Genomic DNA, 21895 nt, shown 5'->3' on the forward strand with positions numbered 1-21895 from the left:
CTTCCTTGCCCCCGACCCCAGGTCCCCTCAAGGCAGCAGAAACACCCTGCAAGCTAAGCCTTGACCTAGTGCCCAGCTGGCTCTGTCCATGGCTTGGCCTGCTCCCCGGAACCCTGCACAGCCCCGGGCCTGAAACCTTGAGCCGTGGAGGCCGTGCCAGAAGACCACTGCCACCAGGGATTTATAGCATGCCGGCTGCACCGGGCGAGTCTTAATCAGGCAAGCGTGGGAGCGTGCTGGAGCAGACGAGTAAAGCTCGAGGTTGGGCACAGGCACAGATAACCTCACCGCGCCAGGGCAAGACCAGCCACTATTTGATCCTGACACGTCGCCCCTGCTTCAGTGTGGGTTCCCAGATGCACTGGGGGGCAGTGAGAGCCTCTGCGTCCCAGGCTGGCTAGTGCTGGCGGCGGCAGGTCCCCACCAGGAGCCTCTGACGCTGCCTGCTTCCCCACGCGGCAGGCTTACGGTGGCAGGACGGGGGGGTGAGCTGGCATGAGGGCCACTGGCCCGGCCTGGGAGGGGAATTCTGCACTCAGTGAGTCATGGCTCAGACCGAGTGCAGATTTGCAGAGAACGTTCCAGGAGAGTGGACCTTGGTTTTGTCTCAACCGTGCCCCCGGGCTTCTCACCTTCTTCTCCCCAGGTGTCTGTGCGCGGCCACTTCCCTCTGCCGCCACCTCGCCGCACCTCACCCAGGCGCTGGGACCTTGGAGGACACCCTCCCCTCCCGCGCCCCAGGCAGGATGGGGGACGTGGCCAACAGTTCCATCGAGTTCCACCCCAAACCCCAGCAGCAGCGGGAGGCCCCCCATGCAGGGGGCTTTGGGTGCACGCTGGCTGAGCTGCGCTCCCTCATGGAGCTCCGAGGGGCCGAGGCGCTGCAGAAAGTCCAGGAAACCTACGGGGATGTGGGCGGGCTCTGCAGGAGGCTGAAGACCTCACCCACGGAGGGTAAGTCTGCCAGCAGAGCCCTGGCACGGGCGGCGTGTGCGCCGGGGATGCAGGGCCCCGCACCGCCCCTCACTCCTCCCTGCAGACGTTCCCTAGCCCCGGGGGCAGGCCCCATCAAGGGCTGGGTGCGCTTGCAGCAGCTTCCCAGAGGCACTCCTGACCACGACCGTGACCATGATCGTGCCTGTGCGCTCCCGTTTCCCCCTGAGTGGGACACGCTCCGTGTGGGGCAACCTGACCCCCTGCACCTGTGCCTCCGTAATCAACAGTTCCCACTTGCATCCCTTCTTTGGATTAAATAGAAATGGAACGACAGAGAAGAGGGAGAAGCGGGCACGGAATCGCACGTGCTGGCGGGATGGGCCCCAAACTGAAACCCCAGCAGCTCTTCCGAGAGACGAGCGGGGCAGCCCCTGACCGAGTGCCCCCGGTTCCCCATACGCTCGGCCCTCTGTGCAGTCCGGGGGGGGGCAGGAAGAGGAGGAAAGGCGTAGGGTTTGGTCCTCTGGGGAGGGGCTTGGGGTGGGGGCCGGGTAGAGTGCTGAGTGGAGGAGACACCAGCGCAGGCTGTCCTGAAGAGGTCCAAATCTGAGACGGTATATCTCTGAGATCTGCTGCAGGGAGCCTCTAGGGAGCCTGGGGTGTGTCCTCTAGAAGGTTCTAGGGGTGGAGGCCTGATTGCCACCTTGGTCCCCCCCTCTGCCCTGTGGCCCTTTTCCCCTGCTCCAGAGCAGACGTCTGCCCTACCCTGCCCTGCACCAGCCTTCCCCAGTCCTGCCCGCTGGGTCTGCTGGGAGGCCAGGATCCCCAGGAGCCAGGCTTGGCCCCAGTTTCCAGAGGCCGGAGCATTTCTGGCCCAGCTGCCGCTTCCCCGGCAGGGCTGCTGGTGCCAGGCCTGTTCCCGGCCAGTGCCGGTTGATCGCATCAGCTCCTGTTTCGGCTATCACACCTTTGTCCACCCAGGGCCCTGGCCGTCACCCTTGTCTCCTGCTCCCTGGCTCCATCTGTGTGCAGGTGACACCTGGGCTGGAACAGGGAGTGGAGATGCCTCCTGCCCCCGCCCCTCCTGCAGAGGAGGTGGGCCTGAGGCTGGGTGAGGAGGCACCCACACGGCCAGGTCAGGAGCTCTGAGGGGCCGCCCGGGTCTCTCCTGCTTTGTGCTCTAAAGGGACCCAGCCTAGTGTGGGTGTGTGATCGGGGCAGATGGCTTGGTTCAGGGCCAGAGGAGCTCTCTCCTGCTCTCCTCCTTGCCCATCCCCTCCCCCAGCCCCCGGACTTGGGGCCGGGTTGGGGGAGGCCGGGGTAGAGGGCCATTTAGCCACAAGGGCTCTGGCCTCTCCCAGATAAAAGGAAGCAGATGGGCTTCAGCTGGCAGCTCTTTCCTCTGCCTGTCAGGCCTTGTTAAATATTTAAAATGTCAAGGCCCCTGGGAACGTGCCCGATTCTGCCACAGAGGCTCTGGCGCTTGCCCGGTGCCTGTGGAGGGGCGGGCGTAAAGAAGGGCGGGTACCCAGGTGGGTGGCCCCAACAGAGGGACCCCAGCCTGGCCTGGTCTGCATCCCGAAGAATGAGCGGTTCGAGGACCACCCTCCCATCTCTGACCGTGGGAGCCCTCAAGGCCCCAGAGTTCTCACCTGGACGTTCCCGCTCCTGCTCAGACACAGTGACCTGAGCTGGCAGGAGGGGTGACTTAGCTGAGCCCCAGGCCCCACGCACACCCCCTGGCAAGGCGGGCAGACTCTGGGCTGCCAGCAAACTGGTGCTTTGGGGAGGGTGAGGAGGCCATGGCGGTGCGTGCTCTACTGGAGGAGGGGACTTGGTCTCCTGGCAACAAGCACATCAATGGGCTCCGCCTTTTTACCTATCCAAGAGGATTCCAGAAGCCAGGGAGCCTGGGTCTTAGGCCGAGCTGGGGAGACCTGGGCCCCGGCCCTTCTCCTGTTTGGCCTCCACTGGCACTCATGGAAAGGAGAGGGCAGATTAGCCGAGAGCTGCCCCATGTGGTCCTAATCCAATTCTGATGGCATCTGGCCTCTGCTCTGGGCAGGTTGCCCATCTGAGTCCATGCCAACTGCCGGCCACTGCCCCCGCACCCAGGACCTGGGCCACCTCAGGGGCCCTGCTGGACCAGTGCGTGCTCAGAACCAGAGGGGCTGCAGCTGCCTTCGGTCACCCCAGCAAGCGCTTCGGCAACAGCAGCTCTCCGGACCCCTGAACCCACAGGAAGGCCAAGGCCTCGGGCTGGTCTAGAGCAAGGGAGAGAGAAGCACTGCTGCTGCACCAAGGGCAAACCAAGGCCAAGGGACAGGCTGAGGGAAGGAGGGAGGGAGGGAGCTCCTGGGGAAGGGGCCCTGAGGGCCCAGCTTCCTGTGGGGACCAGCTGGGCATAGGGGGCAGGGCAGGCAGGATGCAGATTCCTGAGGCGTGACGAGGACCCATGGGCTCTCCAGAGGGTGCGGGGGCCTCTGTCGTCCTCGGGGCCTCCAGATCAGTGCCCTTTCCCAGGGTGGGGGTAGTGGAGACCCTGGGTGTCTGGGAGATTCAGGGTTCGAGGACCTTCCTAGTAATAACCCCACTTTTCACATCTCCTGTAGGTCAAGGGAGTGGGACATGGGCCCTCAGCTGGGTCCCCAGCCCTTAGGAGCTGAGGTCCTGAGCTTCTCCCAGACGCCCAACTGGGAGGCCACAGCCTCCAGAAACTTGAGCCGTGGCCGGGCCCAGGCACAGTGAGGCCGGGGGAGAAGGGCAGAGACAGCTGTGACTCCTGCTGGGTGGGGCGGACAGTGCGCGGTCATGGCCTAGCTCGGGAGGCGCGCCAAGGCGGTGCGTCTGGGGGCTTTTGCTCTTGTCAGTCCTTCCACCCCGAGGGGCCCCCCCTTCCCCCCTCCCCCTCCCCCTCCCCAGAAGCCACCTTTCCCTGTCCAGCACACACCCACCCTCCTTCCTTCCAACCCCTCTGCACCACACTCAGCACTTGCTTGTTCTCAACTCATCTGGGACCGGGTCTTGTGTGGCTTTCCAAGCCGTCAGGGGGCACCCCAAGGGCTGGCACCCAGGCCCTTCTGGTTGCCCACCCCCTGCCCCGCCCCTCCACACTGGAGGCCTGGGGAGTTGCAGCTACTCAGGTCTGGGAACTGCAAGCCACTGTCCACGAGGTGTCAGTGTGGGACCGGGCACTTGGGGGCAGAGAAGCCAGAAAGGCTTGGGGGGTGGGGGTGGGGGGGCCGTGGATGGACCTGGAAGGAAGCAGAATCCCAAGGGCTGAGGTCGGGGCCAGGGGACTGTGTCATCCCATCTGCCTGCCTCTGGGGAAGATGGCCAAGTGGACGCCTGGCCTTCGGAGGCAGTGGCCTGGATACCAGTCCCACATGGAAGCTTTCGGTACCTTCAGGAATGGGCCTGAGGAGACTCATGCTCTAGAAGCAGAGACCCAGCGGCCTTGGTGCAGGCTTGGGTGGGAAGTGGGTCGTCCCAAGAATGAGATGTCAGGGCCCAGCTTCCAAAAGCTGGTGCGGGCCACTTTGTGGGTGTTGATTCTGAGCCGCTGCGTAAACCGGCCACCCTCCCTTCCTTGTGCTCAGGCTCCGAGTTATCGCGTGGTCGTGGTGGCGCACCTGTGCCCTCCAGGCAGCTGGAGAGGCTGCACGCGCTCCCGCCTACGTGCCCCCAGGGTTGGCAGAAGGACTCCAGGTGCCAGGCCAGTGCAGTTCCCGCCTTCTGGGAGCTTTCAGTCTAGAGGAAAAGACAGGCACGGGGAAAGGGGCAGGGGGATGCAAGGCTGGCCTTTCCCATCCTCCCCTTCTGTGCCTCTGCTCCGCGTCCCCGCACCGCGCAGGCCTGGCCGACAACACAAATGACTTGGAGAAGCGCAGGCAGATCTACGGGCAGAACTTCATCCCTCCCAAGCAGCCCAAGACCTTCCTACAGCTGGTATGGGAGGCCCTGCAGGATGTGACCCTCATCATCCTGGAGGTGGCCGCCATCGTATCCCTGGGCCTCTCATTCTATGCGCCACCCGGAGAGGAGAGCGAAGGTGAGGGGCAGGGCTGGGAAGGGCGGTGAAGGAGGACCTGGTAGACGGGGGCGGGATGCGGGTGGCAGGGCAGAGGTGCTGGCAGGAGGGGAGGGATAGAAGCTGAGATGACGGAGGGAGGAAGGAGCTGGTGGAGGGACTTCTCTGCCACCTCTGCCCTCCCCTTCTGTCCTCGGGCACAGCGTGCGGGAATGTGTCGTCTGGGGCAGAAGACGAAGGGGAGGCCGAGGCGGGCTGGATTGAGGGGGCTGCCATCCTGCTGTCTGTCATCTGCGTGGTCTTGGTCACGGCCTTCAACGACTGGAGCAAGGAGAAGCAGTTCCGGGGCCTGCAGAGCCGCATCGAACAGGAGCAGAAGTTCACCGTCATCCGGAACGGGCAGCTCCTCCAGGTCCCTGTAGCTGCGCTGGTGGTAGGGGACATCGCCCAGGTCAAGTATGGTGAGCGCGCCCATCGCCACCCATGCTGTGAAGGAGCTCAGCTCCCGTTTCAGGGGCAGGGTGGAGCGGAGGGGCGCGCCTGCACCCCCAGCGCAGGCCTTCCCCGGGGAGCACGCGGGGTGGGAGGCTGGAGGCGGGGAGCTCGGGCAGGAGGCCCGGCGAAGACGGGAGTGTCAGCGGCTTCAGCGCCCCCGGAGCAGCCTGTCCCCACAGCCTGTCGAGGGCCTCCCCAGCACGGCAGGGCGCTCCTGTGGGCCCCCTTTCCTGGAAGATGGATGACAGGGCTAGGAGTGGGTGGGTACCCCCAGAAAGCAGGAGACCAAAGGAAGAGGGCCGCACACCCGACAGGACCTCCTCTGGGGGAGATGGGAGGCGGCATGGAGGAAGGCCTCCTGGACGCATGGTCTGTGGTTCTGGCCACCTGGCTGGCCTTAGGAGACCTGCTGCCCGCCGATGGCGTGCTCATCCAGGGCAATGACCTCAAGATTGACGAGAGCTCCCTGACGGGCGAGTCAGACCACGTGCGCAAGTCGGCAGACAAAGACCCCATGCTGCTGTCAGGTGAGCCCAGCAGGACCGGAGTCCCTGCTCCTGGAATGCCCAGGACAAAACCTGTAGGTGCTGGGCATGCCTCCCACCCAGCGGTGCAGATCTCTGTCTCAGTCTCCGTGTGTTGCTGTGCCAGGCACTCACGTCATGGAAGGTTCTGGAAGAATGGTGGTGACAGCCGTTGGTGTGAACTCCCAGACAGGCATCATCTTTACCTTGCTTGGGGCTGGTGGAGAGGAGGAAGAGAAGAAGGATAAGAAAGGTAAGGCAACAGCGCCCTGCAGTTCCCAGTGCCGCCAGGCCACTGGCCCTCGTGTGTAGCCGCGCTCTCTTCCGCGCCTGCCTGGTGACGGCCCCTTGCTGGCCCAGTCCCTGGGTCTGGCACTGGGGAGAACCGGCCCTCAGGGGGTGGGAGGCCATACCCTGTCTCCTGGTTCCTTTTGGAGACCCCCCTTCCGGGGTCTTTGCCCCAGAGCCAGCAGATTGGGGGCCCCCCAGTTTTGTGTGAGGCCGTTTCCCTCAGATGGCTCTTCCCCTAAGGCTTTGGCGGCGTGTGTGCCAGGGTTGGGGCAGTGCCCTGCCTGGGTAGGAATGGGGCTGGAGGGACAGGTGTCCCCAGGTGTTCAGCCCACGTGGTGGGGCACTGAGGGCCCCAGGCCGACGTGGCAGCTAGCGAAACACAGGCCACACAGCCAAGGGTGGAGGGCTCCCAAGCAGAAAGGACTAGACACTCCAAAGGACACCCAGGGCCAGAGGAAGCTGAGATGGGGCCAGGGCCCTCACCCTAAGGGAAAGCAGTGTCGAGGGACAGATGTCTTCTGAGAGCCCAACTCTGTATTCACCCTGGCCTCCCTGGCACATGGCTACCCAGCTGCCTCCTCTTGCCAGCGTCCCGAGCCCCAGGCATGGCTGGTGCCCCCTCCGCTCCTCAGAACAGGGCTTACAAAGCTCTGGAGCTCCCCCAGCATCCCCCCCCGCCCCCATCCGAGTCAGGACCCCGGTCCCTTCCACGACTCAGGCCTGCCTCTGCTCACAACTCACCTTGCTCTGACCTGGGTCTCCCCTCAGGCCACTCCTGCCATCAAACCAGGTAAGGAATGACATTTTCTAGATGTGCACCCCACCTCTGAGTGAAGCCACCTGGGCCCACTAGAAGTACAAAGACACACATGAGTACGGGGAGGCCGTGTGCCAGAAGCCTGCAGCCAGGGCCCTGGGGACAGGGCGTGCAGGTCACCAGCTCCACCTCAGCCAGTCAAGGCTGCTGGGCCTGGAGTGCAGGCGGGATCGGTCTGCCCAGCCCAGTAACGTGGGGACAGGTCAGCGTAAGGAAAGACGCACTAGTGTCCCCAGACCTGGGCACGTGAGGGAGGAAGTGGATGAGCCGCTGCTGCCTAGAAGCTCCACGGGCGCCGTCTCCTGGCAGCCGGGGCCTGGCTTCCCTTCCTGGGCTCCTCCCTGCTCCTGGGCCACCAGGACCCCCCCTCACAGCCAGCGGGCACCGGCGGACCTTCGGCCACCTTGGCCACACCAGGCGCCCCTCCCTGCAGGGCTCAGCCCAGTGTCTCGCCACAGTCAGCACCCTGGGGCCCACAGGAGGGCAAGTGGGTGGGTAGGCAGGCCCCGGGCCTCGTCTGGGCTGGACTGGAGTCCTTGGTGGCTGCTTGGCAGGACGCCTCTCCCACATTCCTTCCCAGGCTCTTCCCCTCCCGCTAGGTCCCTTAAATGTCACCGTCCTTCAGGACTCGGTCCTAGGCCCCTTCTCTTCGACCTTGACAAGACCCCTCCAGAACCCCCCCTGGGTCTCCCCCAGCCCCGGTTCCTCTCCCCTGCTTGCTGTGCCACTTAAGAGTCAGAGGAGACACCTGCAGCAGCTGGCTCCCTGGAGGAGGAGAACCCGAGGGGGCCCTGCAGGGGAAGCAGAGCTGGCCAGGCTCCGGGGAGGGGGCAGCGGCACCCACGACCCCTCACCTCCCCCACGTCTCCGCCCAAGGCCCTGGCCACTGCAGAGACTGGAAGGTGGCACCTCGCCCTCAGCATCCCCCCTTAACGCCCCCCCCCGCCACCTCTCCATCCGTCCATCAGGGGCACTGCTGTCGCCCACCTGTTCCTTTCCTTCTGGCCTTGACTCCTTGTCGCCCTTCTCTTCTTTGGGCTGACCTCTTTCCCCTCGTCTTCCCCTCCCTCGGCTCCTGCCCCTTTTCAGGCCAGGCCCAGCCCTCATCTTCCCACCGTGCTCATCTCAAACTTCCCTCCCTCCTCCAGAAGGTGCCCACGGCCCCAGGGCGACACCCCCTCATTGAGCTGTATTGTCACCCACCGTGTGTCTACAGGTGTCTCCCTCCCCTGCCCCACCCCAGAAGTCTCCTTCACCTCGGAATGCCCCACAGGCCCAACTGACACCCCACTGGGGCTGGGAGGGGACCTCTCCCTCCTCCCTGGGACCCCCAGAGCAGACCCCGCTGCCTGGGAGCCACCTGGGCTCCGGTCTGTGTCCTTGGGTCCCCAGTGACATGAGCTGTTGGGTGGCGGCTGACAAGCCAGCCCAGTAGCCCCTCCTGTCCCAGGCCGGCCACCTCTGGATCCAGGGCAGCGTGTGTGTGTGGCCTGCAGAGAGCTCTTCCGGCTGCTGCCCTGGGGCAGGTGAGGCAGGAGGAGCTGGGGTGCGGAGCCCGACCCCCAGCTCAGAGCCCCTCACCTGCCGCCTCTCCTGGGCGCTCCCAGAGTTGCAGTCCTTCCCGGCCTCAGAAACCAGCGGCACAGCCAGCGCCGCTTACCTGCCCCCGTCCCTAGCACCCAGCTGTGGGCTGTGCAGGGGCAGAGCACATCTGTGAAGGAGTCCCCGCACAGCTCCGCCTGGGGCCCAGCCCCTCCGATGCCCCTGTCGCTCCCTTCAGCGCTGTGGGTGCCCTGAGGCTAGCCGATTCCTCGGCTCGCTCCCTTATCCTCTAAAGCGCACGCAGACTTGACTGCTGGCCGCGCTGCCCAGAAGGCTGATCTCTAGGCCGCCAGGGCTTAGGAACCATCTAGGCACCCCCTCGCACTGGTTCTGGGGGGAACACCCATCCCGACTGGGGGGCCCTGCTTGAGGCAGCAGAGCTGGGACCCGACACCTGGCAGCTCTCGTTACCCATGGTGGCGGCCCTTCCAGAAACCTCCCGCTGCCGACCGTGCGTGAGCCAGGGTCTGTCCAGGGCTGGCCTGCGGGGTCTCTGGAGGGCTGGAGACCAGACCCTCTTCCCCCGCCTGGCCCCTCTCACCGCCCTCACTGGCTGCACTGTCTGTGCCCCGCTGTCCCGTGTGCGCGTGTGTGTGCCAAGGCCACGTGGGCGTTCTCAAGTCTCCGTGTCTGTCATTCCTCTCCCGTTGTAGGCAAGCAGCAGGATGGGGCGATGGAGAGTAGCCAGACCAAAGGTAATGCGCGCCCTGCGCTCAGGATGGGTGGCAGAGGGTGCGGCGCAGGGTGGGGGGGCCGCCCGCCTCGGTTGCAGGAGCAGCACCTGGAGGCCAGGTGAGTGGGGCGGGGCGGCTGCTCTGCAGACCCCGCCGGAAGTGCGCAAATATGGCCCGTGAGCCAGCATCCTGGTGAGGAAACTGAGGCTCCAGAGGGGTGACTCACCCGAGACTTACTCGGGCCTGTGGGTTTCCTGGTTCAGCTGCCTTTCTGCTGAGCCTTGGACGCCTGCTCCCCTTTCAGCCAGAATGCCTGGTGGGTGCCGATGCTCTGTAGCCAGGGTGAAGGGCTGTAGGTGCTGGGAATCCAAAGATGCATAAAGTATGGTCCTGGCCCTCGGGAAGGTCACAATCCACAGACGTGAACCCAGGGGCAATACTCAAGTGCAGTGTGGGACCCAGGAACGCAGGCAAACGACTGGAGTTCAGAGGCCGGCTGGGGTTGGGGTGGCATTTGGGACAGGAGGACAGTCCAATGGCCAGGGCCCCGGGCAGGGACAGGGAGTGGCAGTCAGTGGGGTAGAGGCCCAGCGGGGTGGGACCTTGAGAGTCGCTGAGGCTGTGGCCCGAGGCCATGGAAAGAAGAGGCCACCGGTGAGTGGTCTCAGGCAGCCAAAGGGAGAAGGGATGGGTGGGGAGACAGAGAAAGAGGGAGCGGCTGACACTGCATGGTGGGGACAAGGACGAGTGGCAGGGTTGGGTGCCCCCTCCGGTGGGAGATGGATAAGATTACACAGGGCAGTGTGTGAGGTGGTGGACGGGCTAGAGGCGGGCGTGGGGCAGGGGACGCACCACCACCACATTAGGGTCCACCAAGGGGGCTGTGAGAGGGCTGCCGGTTCCAGAGAGGAGGCGGAGAGGCATCTAGGGGAGAGGAGCGAAGGCCCCATGCGAGAGAAAGGCGTAAGGCTTGCCCGCCGGCAGCCGGGGAGCGGGCTGAGGCCTGCGCACGTGCTGAGCTGGGGCCCCGACGGAAGTCGAGGCGTCCCCCGGAGGGGTGTCCACCTGAGGGCTGGCAGGAGAGACAGCCTGAGCGGGGAGCGGGGGAGGAGGGTGTGGGGATTCCTGGGCCTCCCTGAGGGGAGTGGGAACATGGCTAAGACAGCAGTGGGCAAGAGTCAGCTCTGGGTTCTGGAACATTCCGTGGGCCCCAGGCCTCTGCTTTCAGGTATTGAGATTTGGGGCGTTGCAGGACTGGCCACGCTGTCTGTGCCCAAGTTACCAGTGCTTGTGTCTGTCCTCCCTTCCCCTGCGAGGCCCCGAGAGAAGCATCTCTGTCCTGCCCAGGACAGCGCTGGAGCCACTGCCCACCTCAGGAGGGCCTGGGCTGATGAGAGAGGAGGGAGAGGACAGAGCCCCCTGTTTCCTCTCGGATGGTGTGGCATATCTTTCTCCGTGAAAGCCCCTTGTAGCCGTCACCCCAGCCGCCAGCCCCTAACCTTGGCTGCGGGTTTCTTCTTTGTGCAGCTAAGAAGCAGGATGGGGCGGTTGCCATGGAAATGCAGCCCCTGAAGAGCGCAGAAGGCGGGGAGATGGAGGAGCGGGAAAAGAAGAAAGCCAACGTGCCCAAGAAGGAGAAGTCGGTCCTTCAGGGAAAGCTCACCAAACTGGCTGTGCAGATCGGGAAAGCAGGTGGGGGCAGCCGAGGGGGCGGCCCAGGGGCCACCGACGGGCAGGGGGGACACTGGGCTCCTGGACTCGAGGCCGGACCAAGGAGAACAAGTGGGAAAGGGATGTGACATGGGGTGTGGGCCAGGCAGCAAGGGCACGGGCTAGGAGCAGGTGATGGCCTTCAGGGCCTGGTTCCGCCCCCTCTGGCTAGCGTGGACTGCAAAACTCCGTAAGGCCGGGGACAAGGAGCACCTCCCCCAACTCGGGGTCAAGGGAATATGGCTGCAGCGTCCCTTACCTCTTCCCTCTTGCTCTCTCCCTCCCTCACCGCTGCCGGCCACCCTTCCTGCCTCCACCCTCTGTGGCCTCTGACGCGGCTGGGCAGGGCTGGTGATGTCCGCCATCACCGTCATCATCCTGGTCCTGTACTTTGTGATCGAGGCCTTCGTGGTGGAGGGCCGGGCGTGGCTGGCAGAATGCACACCCGTCTACGTGCAGTACTTCGTCAAGTTCTTCATCATCGGTGTCACCGTGCTGGTTGTGGCTGTCCCAGAGGGCCTGCCTCTTGCTGTCACCATCTCCTTAGCTTACTCTGTCAAGGTAATAAAATAAATACAACAGGAATAAGAATTCCGTGATACCAGGGTGCAGACCCAGAACTTGGGGTGCAAAGCCGTTAAGCAACTTGGACGAAGCAAGGACTGGATGAAGTTTGGGATTGCTCAGGTGAAGAACGGGAGGCCGAGCAGGGGCGCAGAGCTGGACTTGCACATCCTTGCCCACCTGGCTTCCTGGGCAGGGGGGTGTGACAAGCTAGCATCTGCAGGATGTGGGCAGGGTCGCCGAGGGGCCAGGGAGTTGAGGTGGGGGCAGGGGGAAAGGGGGACCACTGGGAGACAGTGGGCAGGGCAGAGATCGGGGTGGGCAGGGGAGCCATAGGGCCTGCCGGTGACCCGAGAGGGGGCTCTGGGCAGCAGGGAGACTCCAGCTGAGCTCCAGGGAGAGTGGCCACCCAGAGTCAACTGCTCGGCCTGTCTGATGAGAGTCCTTACGTCTCACAGGCCCGCTGCCTCGGTTTGACCACCACCCCACCGCCATCTGAGCTGTGCACCTGCTGCCCCAGGCCCCGGGCTGTTAGTGCCACGAGGAAAGCTGGTGGGCGGAGCAGAATCATACATGCCGTTGTGCTGATTACCTCCTGCTCCCCCACCCCGCGAGGACATCTGGCTACCCAAGCCTCCATCTGTGCCCTTTACAGAAAATGATGAGGGACAACAACCTGGTCCGCCACCTGGACGCCTGTGAGACCATGGGCAATGCCACGGCCATCTGCTCGGACAAGACGGGCACGCTCACCACCAACCGCATGACCGTGGTGCAGTCCCACCTCGGGGACACCCACTACAAAGAGGTTCCGGCCCCCAGCGCCCTGACCCCCAAGATCCTCGACCTCCTGGTCCACGCCATCTCCATCAACAGTGCCTACACCACCAAAATACTAGTGAGCTGGGAGCAAGGGCAGGCCAAGGCGGGGGTAGGATGAGGGGAGGGAGCCCGGCCCGGCTGTGGCATGGGCTGTCACCAGGGGCTTGCCAGGCTCTCTTAAGGACTTTTGAGCCGAGCCACAATCATTTCTAGGGTGCTGGTCTCCCTCCTCGTCCCCGGACACTGGGCGGGGCCTGCAGGTTCTGGAAGCCCTTCCCGGCCCAGTGAATCGTGGAAAACCTGCCCATCTAGTCCGTACTGGAGGCCCTCCTTGGCTCCCTGCGCCACACCTGAAAGATGTGGCGGCCGAGGCTGGGCTGGGGCCCGGGGACAGTAAGGAGGGTGGCCTTGGGCCTCCAGGGCCATGCTGGCTCTCCTCACCTCGCAGCCTCCAGAGAAGGAAGGCGCCCTCCCGCGCCAAGTGGGCAACAAGACGGAGTGTGCTCTGTTGGGCTTCGTCCTGGACCTGAAGCGGGACTTCCAGCCCGTGCGGGAGCAGATTCCGGAAGATAAGCTTTACAAAGTGTACACCTTCAACTCGGTCCGCAAGTCCATGAGCACAGTCATACGCACGCCCGACGGCGGCTTCCGCCTCTTCAGCAAGGGCGCCTCGGAGATCCTGCTGAAAAAGTGAGTGGGCAGCAGGACCCAGCCTGGGGCTGGGGCTAGCTAAAGCGTACGGCGTTTCTGGTTGTATTATTGCGGTAAAGTAGACATAGCATAAAACTGGCCCTTTTAATCGCTTTAAAGTGGACAGCTGAGTGGCATTAAGTGCATTCGCATGGTTGTGCGCCATCACCACCGCCCAATCCCAGAACAAGCTCATCACCCCAAAGGAAACCCTGTGCCCATTGCACAGGCACTCCCATCCCCCTCCCCCTAGCTCCTGGCAGCCACTAATCTGCTTTCTGTCCCTGCGGATTTACCTATTCTGGACATTTCATATAAATGGAATCATATAGTATGTGGCCTTTTGCACCTGGCTTCTTTCACTGAGCCTAAGGTTTTTAAGGTTCATCCAAGTTGTAGCCCATATCAGTGCTTCATTCCTTTTTACGGCTGAATAATACTCCATTGCTGAGGTAGACCACATCTGCTTATCCAGTCATCCATCGACAGACACTTGGGTTGTTTCCACCTTTGGCTACTGTGAATCATGCTGCTTTGAATGGTCATGTACAAGTTTCTGCTTGAACGTGTGTTTTCAATTCTCTTGAGTATATTCCTGGGAGTGAAATCTCCAGGTCATATGGTAATTCCATGTTTCCTTTTTTGACAAAACGCCAAACTGTTTTCCACAGGGGCTGCCCCACTTTACTTCCCCATTAGCAGTGCATGAGGGTTCCAGCTTCTCATCCTCACCAACATGTTATTACCTGATTATTATTATTGTTGTTGTTGTTGTTGTTATAGCCATCGGGATCTCATGGTGGTTTTGATCTGCATTTTGCTGATGACTGGTGATATTGGCACCTTTTCATGTGCTTATTGGCCATTTGTTTGTCTTCTCTGGAGGAATATCTATTCCAGCCCTTGCCCATCTTGGATGTGAATTCTTTGTCATTTGATCGTTGAGCTGTAAGAATTTCTATATGTTCTGGATATTAGATTCTTAACACATATCTGATTTTGAAGTATTTTCTCCCATTCTGTGGGCTGCCATCTTTTCACTCCCTTGAGAGATTTTTGCTCACTGTCTTGATTTGTCCTTGGATGCGCAAATGTCTTTCAATTGTGAAGTCCAGTTTATCTCTTTCTCTCTTTTGTCGCTTGTGCGGGGTTCCTTTTAGAGGTGGTGAAAATGTTCTCAGGTTGACTGTGGTGATGGTAGCACGACTGTGAATATACTAAAAGCCATTGCACGGGACATTTTAAGCGGGTGAGTCGTGTGTTGTGTGAATTGTATCTCAACAGAGCTGTTAGGGAAACTGAGGTGGGCGGCACACAGCTCTGCCTCCAAGTGCACCATGCCCCGCACCCGCTTGGCGTTCACACCTCCCCTTGGCCTTGGCCTCTGCAGCGCCCACGCACCCTCCTAAGACTTGGCCTGACTGTGCCTCAGTGCTCACCCCCGGCTTTCTGGGGCCTTCAGGACAGAGTCCCGAGCAGGACCTCTGGGCCCCTCCCCTGGCCTCCACAGCCGGCTTCTTTCCTTCCTCACCAGTCTGCTCGGGGCCCCCATTTGTCCGTCTGCCATGCCAGCCTCTGGGGCCCGTGTTTCCTTTGCTCCTTCCTTTTCTGCACCTGAATCCTGCCAGCCCTCCCCATCCCAGCCCTTCTGTGGTCGCTGCCTTGTTGTGGCCCTGCTCTGTGGCATTCGGTTTTTGCTGATGTCCCACCTCTCTCCCTAAAGCGCAACGGGGCAAGAGTGACAGCCCCCCAACTCCCATCGAGTCTGTGCGGAGCTGTGGAAACAAAGTACCATCATCCTGGTGGCTTAGAACAACAAAGATCTATTTTCTCCCAGTGCTGGAGGCCAGAAGTCCTCAATCAAGGTGTGGGTGGGGTCGCCCTCCCCCCAAGGCCTCCAAGGGAGGGTCCTCCCTTGTCTGTCCCAGCTGCCGGGGGCGGCTGGCCACCTTGGCCTCCCTCGGTTTGTACCTGCATCTCTCCAATCTCTGCCGCCATCGTCACACAGCCTTGTCCCTGTGTCTGTGTCTCGAGGTGTCCGCTTCTCTTTTTATAAGGACAGCAGGCATTGGATTGAAGGCCCAAGCTCCTCCACTGGGACCTCATCTTAACTTTGCGACAACCCTCTTTCCAAATAAGGTCACATTCTGAGGTTCTGGGAAGAACACGGAGGGGGTACGCTGTTAGGCCGTGCAGCGCCTCCCTTCTGGGGAAGCCCTCTACTGCATCACATGGCGCTGGCTCCTCTTGTTCCATCCGCCCCAGGTGCACCAACATCTTAAACAGCAATGGGGAACCGCGCAGCTTTCGCCCCCGGGACCGGGACGACATGGTGAAGAAGGTCATCGAGCCAATGGCCTGCGATGGGCTCCGCACCATCTGCATCGCCTACCGGGACTTCTCTGCTGCCCAGGAGCCCGACTGGGATGACGAGAACGAGGTCGTGGGCGACCTCACCTGCATAGCCGTTGTGGGCATCGAGGACCCTGTGCGGCCCGAGGTAGCCAGAGCCCCTCTGTGAGCTGCCGGCTTGTCGGGACGGGTGGAGGGGCCACCCTTCTTCGCATCTGGCCTCGGTGGTGAGGCCTTTGGACATAAATGCAAGGAGGGAACCGCCCCTTTCTCCTGCCCTCCTGGCCGTCGCGCCACTCCCTGCCAGACTTTCTAGGCAGAACAAACGGCAGCCCGCCAGAGCTGGACCAACCGGGGAGGGTGGGCGATGGCAGAGCCTCGGGGTCCTCCAGGGGCATGGCCATCATGCCCCAGATCAGACCTTCCCCGGCACACTGGACCCCCACCCTTGTCCTCTTGCCCTTGCACCCTTCAGGAGGCTCGGTCCTGCCGTCTGGAAGGCCCCCTCCTGCTTGGCCTCCGCCAGGTAAGAGAGGGCGGCAGTTAGAGCCTCGACGGCTGCCAACGCCCGCAGGACTGATGGACCAGAGGGGTTGGTGAGGGAGACGGAGGAGCCGGGGACAGCTCCCAGGGCTCTGGTTCCGAGGACTGGGTAGATGGTGTTTGGGGGGCTGGGCGAGGGGAGGGCAGTTCTCAGTCGAGGGTTTGGTTGGGGCCGAGTGAGGTTCGGGACATCCCCATGGAGATGTCACGTGGTTAGGTCCTGGCCAGAGAGACATTCTCCAGAAGCGTCTTTTCATGAGTGATGGTCGTGGGTGCAGCCGAGCAGAGGTGGGGGGACCCTGCGAAGGAGACTCCAAGGAAGGGGCCAGGCAGGGAGGGGAGACCGTGAGGACCATGTAGCTGAGCAGGGGAGCCAGCGTGTGGAGACAACTTTACCCAGAGCTTCGCTGAACAGGGAACAGAGCAACGGGGCAGAAGTTGGTCAGGGTGCAGAGAGGAAGAGCAATGGAGACGGTGTTGGTCCTTCAAGATGCGAGACCCCCGAGGGAGGGAGCCTGCCAGGCTGGTCCTGGAGCGGGGTGCTGGCGGCAGCTGCAGGCCACCAGGCCCCAGAGAGAGTGCGCAAGGCACGGAGGGTGCAGGTTGTGAGGCAGGGAAGGACCCTCTCTCTCCCAGGGCCTCTCCAGTGGCGCCCACCTCGTGTCAGAAGCACGGGCACCTTGATCCTGCCAATTAGCCTGAAAACACGTGTGCGCACGGGCTGCCTTCAGCTCTCCCTCGGGAGACAGGCGTTCACGTACCGGATCAGGCACCACAGACCCTCCATTCAGAAGTCAGGGGTCATCAGCGACAGCGCGTTCCCGAATTCCAAGGAGTTGGGGACCATCGTGTGCAGAGAGGGGGCACGCGGAGTTGGCCCCAGGAGGCAGCGGGTGGTGGCAGAGGCAAGGGGGAGACTTCGAGCCGAGGAGTGGGCCCGGAGAAGGCAGGTGGGGAGAGGAGCTGCCTGGGACAGCAGGGGCACAGGATGCCGCTGAGGGCGGTGGGGCTACCTCCAGGGACGCAGGGACTGGGCCTTTCCCTTCGCCGGACCACAGAGAAGCTGAGGCACGGAGGAAGGCTGTGTCCATACGGCGAGCCGATCCTAAAGCCATGTGGCCCTTGCATAGTCCCGACGGCCTCCCCGTCTGCACAGAGCCATTCGCCGCCGCCGGCCCCCGGGTGGCCGCTCCAGGGTGACGGCCGTTCTCTCCTTACTCCTTGGGAGGTGTCGACAGTAGCAGCTCTAGACTGTTCCATCCAGATAACTGGGGCTGAGTGAAGCCGCCGGAAAGCCAGAGCTCCTGTTGGAATGTCTCACAGACCCAGGAAGGCGACATTCACGGACTCCCAGGGCCCTGGGCATGGCCATTTCAACAGCATCATAACCAACCGGCCCAGCCCTTCCAGCTCCGCCCTCGGCCCGGATGGAGGGGTGTGAGGTGTGAAGCGGCTGGCAGCCGCACGGCACGGGGAGCCCTTCTTGCCTGACCCCCTGGGCCAAGGAGCCCCGCAAGCTTCCCCTCATTTCCGGCATAAATATTTGTTGCAAACTGAAGCTCTAGTCATCGATGTAAGGTTGGAGGCCTGAGATGTATTTGTAGATCCCCAAGACAGAGCTGCAGAGGCCATCTTCTGGCCCACGGCAGCTCATTTACAGAAGCGCCAATGAGGCTATACCAGGGGCTGGAGGGGGGGCTAGATGGAACAGTCCAGAAGGGCTGCACGTAGGCGGGGTGAGGCCCAGCCCTTCCCCCGCTCAGTGCTCTTCTCAGAGAGGGATATTATTGTTTTTATACGTTTTCATCTTAGAAAAAACATGGATAAAAGTTCCCTGAAGGTCACCATGAAGGCTCAGCCTCAGTGGCTGCCCCGGCGGGTAGAAGCACAGGGTGAGAGAGCCGTCAAGGCCAGGCAATGGGCAGCTCATTTAAGATCCAGAAACGGCCTTGGTAAAAGGGCCCAGGGGACAGGCTAGCTCCTCTCTGGCTGGAGAATGACTGAGTGAGAGGCTGGGCAGCAGGTGGGGAAGCGAGGCAGAACCCCACGGGGACCAGCCAGCCACGCGGTGGCCAAGGAGGGTGCCCCGAGGGCCCAGGGGAGCCCCAGGTGCTGATGGCAGGCGGGAAGGCCGATAGGGTGCTGTTAAACTTGCCAGGATGCCTGGGGGCCTGGGACGGCTGCAGCCCGAGGAGGGCCTGGCAGGGGGGTGTCTCTGCCCTGGGGTGCTGCATGGACCCTGTAGGCAGGCTGTACTTATGCCAGAGGGGCCTGGGGGCTCCTGCAGACACCTGGCTGCCTGCTGTGCTGTCGGGCCTCAGCCATCAGGCAGGGACCACGGCTGGGCCCAGTGGGACAGCAGGGAGGCAGGCGAGGAAGGACAGTCATCTGATGAGGGAGAGGGCGCCTGCAGATGGAGGGAGCTTCCTGCCACCTGGCTGGGAGGCCAAGCGCCTTTCAGACCAGAGATGGAGCCGGGCCTGGGCTGAGCCCACACGGGGGAGGCCAGCAGAGGCTGGATCCGGGGCTCCCCGGGCTCAGGCTCATCACGGCCACTTGGTGGCAGCAGAGGGGCTGTTCCCAGACGCGTCAGAGCCGGGGGGCGGGGGGCGGGGGAGCTTGCTGGAAGGGGAGGTATCTCCCCGCAGCTCATCCTCTAGCTGTCAAGGATCCCCAAAGAGCAGCAAGCGTCCCTGAGGCTGAGAGTAAGGAGACGCATTATTGGGGGTGTGGGATGCAAGCCCCCTTCCCGGGGCTGGGCCTTCTCGGCCGCTTGGCCGTATTTGCCGCAGGGATCGTAAGGTCACTCTGTCCCAGCCCTGAAGTGGGACCCCCTCTGGCTGGGCTCTGGGTCCCCCTCCTCTTCCCACTCTCTCCCTGGCTAAGATCACAGCCTCCACCCCCTGGCTTCAGGGGCCACCAGCGTGCCCGGACCTCCCGGGCCAGTGGTCCCCTGCAGCCCACCTGGCCCCGCCTGCTGCCCGCCTCCCCTGGGGTCTCCCAGCTGCCCTGACCCCCAGCGCCTGGCCGCAGCTCCCCCGGCCTGGCCGCCAGGCCACACCCGGGACACCGCGTGCCCTCACGCTCACACTGTCCCCGGGGCTCCGGCTCAGCCCGGCGGTGCCCACTGGGAGCCCACAGTGGGGTGCGCTGGGCCCAGCGGACACAGCAGGGATCCGGGTGTCCCCAGACTGCACCCCTGGCCCGGCCGCATTGGGCACCTCACAGGCCTAGGTCTGAGGCCACTCTTCCTCCTCCTCTCCCCTCCCGGCCCCTCAGGCGCAGTCGGCATGACTCTCCTCCGCACTGCTGTCTCGGGCTCACAAGTCCCCTCCTCACTGGAACGGGAGTGTCTCCACTCTCTGGGACAATGCCATCCCCTCCCAGCTGGTCTCCACTCCGTTCAGCCCATTTTCCACTCAGCACTAGAGGAATGTCTTGTTCTTCTCCCTTTTCTGGAATCTAATCTTATGCTTGGAAAATGGAGATGTACTAAGTAACCAGAGCAATGTCCCATTTCCCCTAATGAGCAGTGCGAATGCCTTATCATGTCAAGCCTACGGCTCTAAATATCTTAGGTTTTATATTATTTAAAAAAAAAGTGGCAGGGAAACAAGTGAGAGCTTCGCAGAGCTCGGCCAACAAGCCTGCCTTGAGTCAGGGCCCGAGAGGATCCAACCCCAGGTGGGTCCTGCCATCTGGCAGGGCAGCTGGGGCCAGAGGTTCCTTTCTTGTCCTTTGGAGCTCACTGGCACGGCCCCCGCCAGCTGGCCTGCTAATGGGACTGGTCCTGGCTCGGCTGCTCTGGGTCTCCATTTCCCCAGTGGAAACTGAGGTTGAAAGAGCTGGGTGATTTCTCCGGTCACCTTGCTGGACACAGCTCTGATGGTGCCCCTTGACAGCGTTCCAGTGGCTTCTCCCAGCCTTGCTCGTGGTGTCAGGGCCTGGGTCTGAGTCGTCGGTGGTCCCGGGGCCGGCACAGGGAAGGAGGCACCTGGGGCAGGGGGCACCCTGCTCCATGCGGGCCAGGCTGACAGCCGGGGCAGAGCTGACAGGCCGTTTCTCCCGCCTCCTCCAGATCGCGTGGTGGAGGGAGGGGTGCTGCAGATCTGGATGGAGGAACGGGTAGAGCCCAGACACAGCTGTGTCTGGCCTTGATGGCCCCACCCACCCATCTTGTCCCTTCCAGGTCCCTGAAGCTATCCGCAAATGCCAGCGCGCTGGCATTACGGTCCGCATGGTGACCGGGGACAACATCAACACGGCCCGTGCCATTGCAGCCAAGTGCGGCATCATCCAGCCCGGGGAGGACTTCCTGTGCCTGGAGGGGAAGGAGTTCAACCGGCGGATCCGAAACGAGAAAGGCGAGGTAGTTCCCGGCCCATCAGCCCTCCCTCGAGTCCACGGTTCTGGCACTTTCTCCACCGCCACCCCCTCTGTTCAGCCCTGCCTGCTCACCCTGCCACCGAGGCTCTACAGCGTCTGTGTGCTTTTCCCTCCCAGATAGAACAGGAGCGTCTGGACAAGGTGTGGCCCAAGCTGAGGGTCCTTGCCCGATCGTCTCCCACCGACAAACACACTCTGGTTAAAGGTAATGGAGTGGGCTCACTCCTCACCCTGCCCTGCCCCTGCCCCAGGTGGCGGGACGCAGGCTGCGTGTGGCCATCACCCCTCGGGTCGTCGTCTGCTCCCAGACGCCCAAAGCTGAGCTTCCAATTGGGTCTCAGGGTACTCAGCTCTGGACCCATTGCTGCTGGAGACCTTGTGTCTCAGAGGAAGTCACTGGCCCTCCCTGAACCTCACTGGGAAAATGGGGGTAGTAACGGAGACTCTCTCAAAGGGCTGACCTGCCGGAGCTCGAGCCTCCACTTCTCTGCGCTCCCAGTATCTATGGAAGACGCCAGTAGAGGCCAGCTCTCTTCATAGCCGATGGGGAAACTGGGGCCCAGGAGAGGGAGACGTTTACCCAACTTGCCCAGTGCCGAGCCCCTGCCTTCTACCAAATCCCACCACCCTGTATCATCTCACTGGGTGATGGGCCAGGGTGGGAGAAGGGGGATGGGCCTGCCAGTCAAGGCACAGGACTTGGTCCCAAAGGTGGTGGAGAGCACGGAGGACTGGAGCCAACTGGCCCCCCACGGCCCCCGGGCTGGTCACCCAGGGCCACAGACGGCACCAGACCTGCCCTGCCCTGCCCTGATCTGTGTTCCAGGGATCATCGATAGCAACACCGGCGAGCAGCGGCAGGTGGTGGCCGTGACCGGGGACGGCACCAACGATGGGCCCGCCCTCAAGAAGGCGGACGTGGGCTTCGCCATGGTAAGCCACCCGCCGTCAGCCTCGCTCACCACGCCAGGTGGGGCCTTGTGATGGACGACGTAAGCTTTGTGCAGCAATGTGGGAGCTAGCGTTGAGGCAAGTTGCAGAGTGCCAGAAGTTTCTTTCTCTCACATCCTGGCCACCTGGGCCTCCGCAAGCTCTGCCCTGTTGGTGGCTGCTGCAGTGGTGGCGCCCTCTTCGTTTGTGAGCAAAACCTCTCTAGTACAAGGACACATTTGGAGTGGGTGAGCGGGGCTGGGGAAGGGGCCCCGTGGACACGGTGTGTGTGTCCCCCAGGGCATCGCGGGGACTGACGTGGCAAAGGAAGCCTCGGACATCATCCTGACGGACGACAACTTCACCAGCATCGTCAAGGCCGTCATGTGGGGCCGCAACGTCTACGACAGCATCTCCAAGTTCCTGCAGTTCCAGCTGACGGTCAATGTGGTGGCCGTGATTGTGGCCTTCACGGGTGCCTGCATCACTCAGGTGGGCACTGGGGGCCACTGGGCCCAAGGAAGACCCC

The 21895-nt window shown here is 62.7% G+C and overlaps 1 protein-coding gene across 10 annotated transcripts in view; it reads left to right on the forward strand.

Moving 5' to 3' along the window:
• The first annotated feature begins 649 nt into the window (after nt 1–649).
• The window catches only part of ATP2B3 (ATPase plasma membrane Ca2+ transporting 3), a 44234-nt gene continuing 22988 nt past the window's right edge, over nt 650–21895 (forward strand). For 7 of the 10 annotated variants that reach the window (XM_057538779.1, XM_057538780.1, XM_057538783.1 and 4 more), the window contains exons 1-15: nt 650–954; nt 4790–4987; nt 5170–5427; nt 5863–5988; nt 6113–6238; nt 9349–9390; nt 10897–11061; nt 11426–11640; nt 12299–12541; nt 12914–13155; nt 15421–15655; nt 20240–20419; nt 20554–20641; nt 21263–21369; nt 21667–21858. In XM_057538779.1, coding sequence (XP_057394762.1) covers nt 747–954; nt 4790–4987; nt 5170–5427; nt 5863–5988; nt 6113–6238; nt 9349–9390; nt 10897–11061; nt 11426–11640; nt 12299–12541; nt 12914–13155; nt 15421–15655; nt 20240–20419; nt 20554–20641; nt 21263–21369; nt 21667–21858 — 2625 coding nt within the window. In that variant the 5' untranslated portion in view covers nt 650–746. The remainder of the gene's footprint in view (nt 955–4789; nt 4988–5169; nt 5428–5862; nt 5989–6112; nt 6239–9348; nt 9391–10896; nt 11062–11425; nt 11641–12298; nt 12542–12913; nt 13156–15420; nt 15656–20239; nt 20420–20553; nt 20642–21262; nt 21370–21666; nt 21859–21895) is intronic. The other 3 variants (XM_057538781.1, XM_057538784.1, XM_057538788.1) reach the window with 1 other exon arrangement.

Source organism: Balaenoptera acutorostrata, chromosome X, assembly GCF_949987535.1.
Source record: "Balaenoptera acutorostrata chromosome X, mBalAcu1.1, whole genome shotgun sequence".
NCBI classification, from domain to species: Eukaryota; Metazoa; Chordata; class Mammalia; order Artiodactyla; family Balaenopteridae; genus Balaenoptera; species Balaenoptera acutorostrata.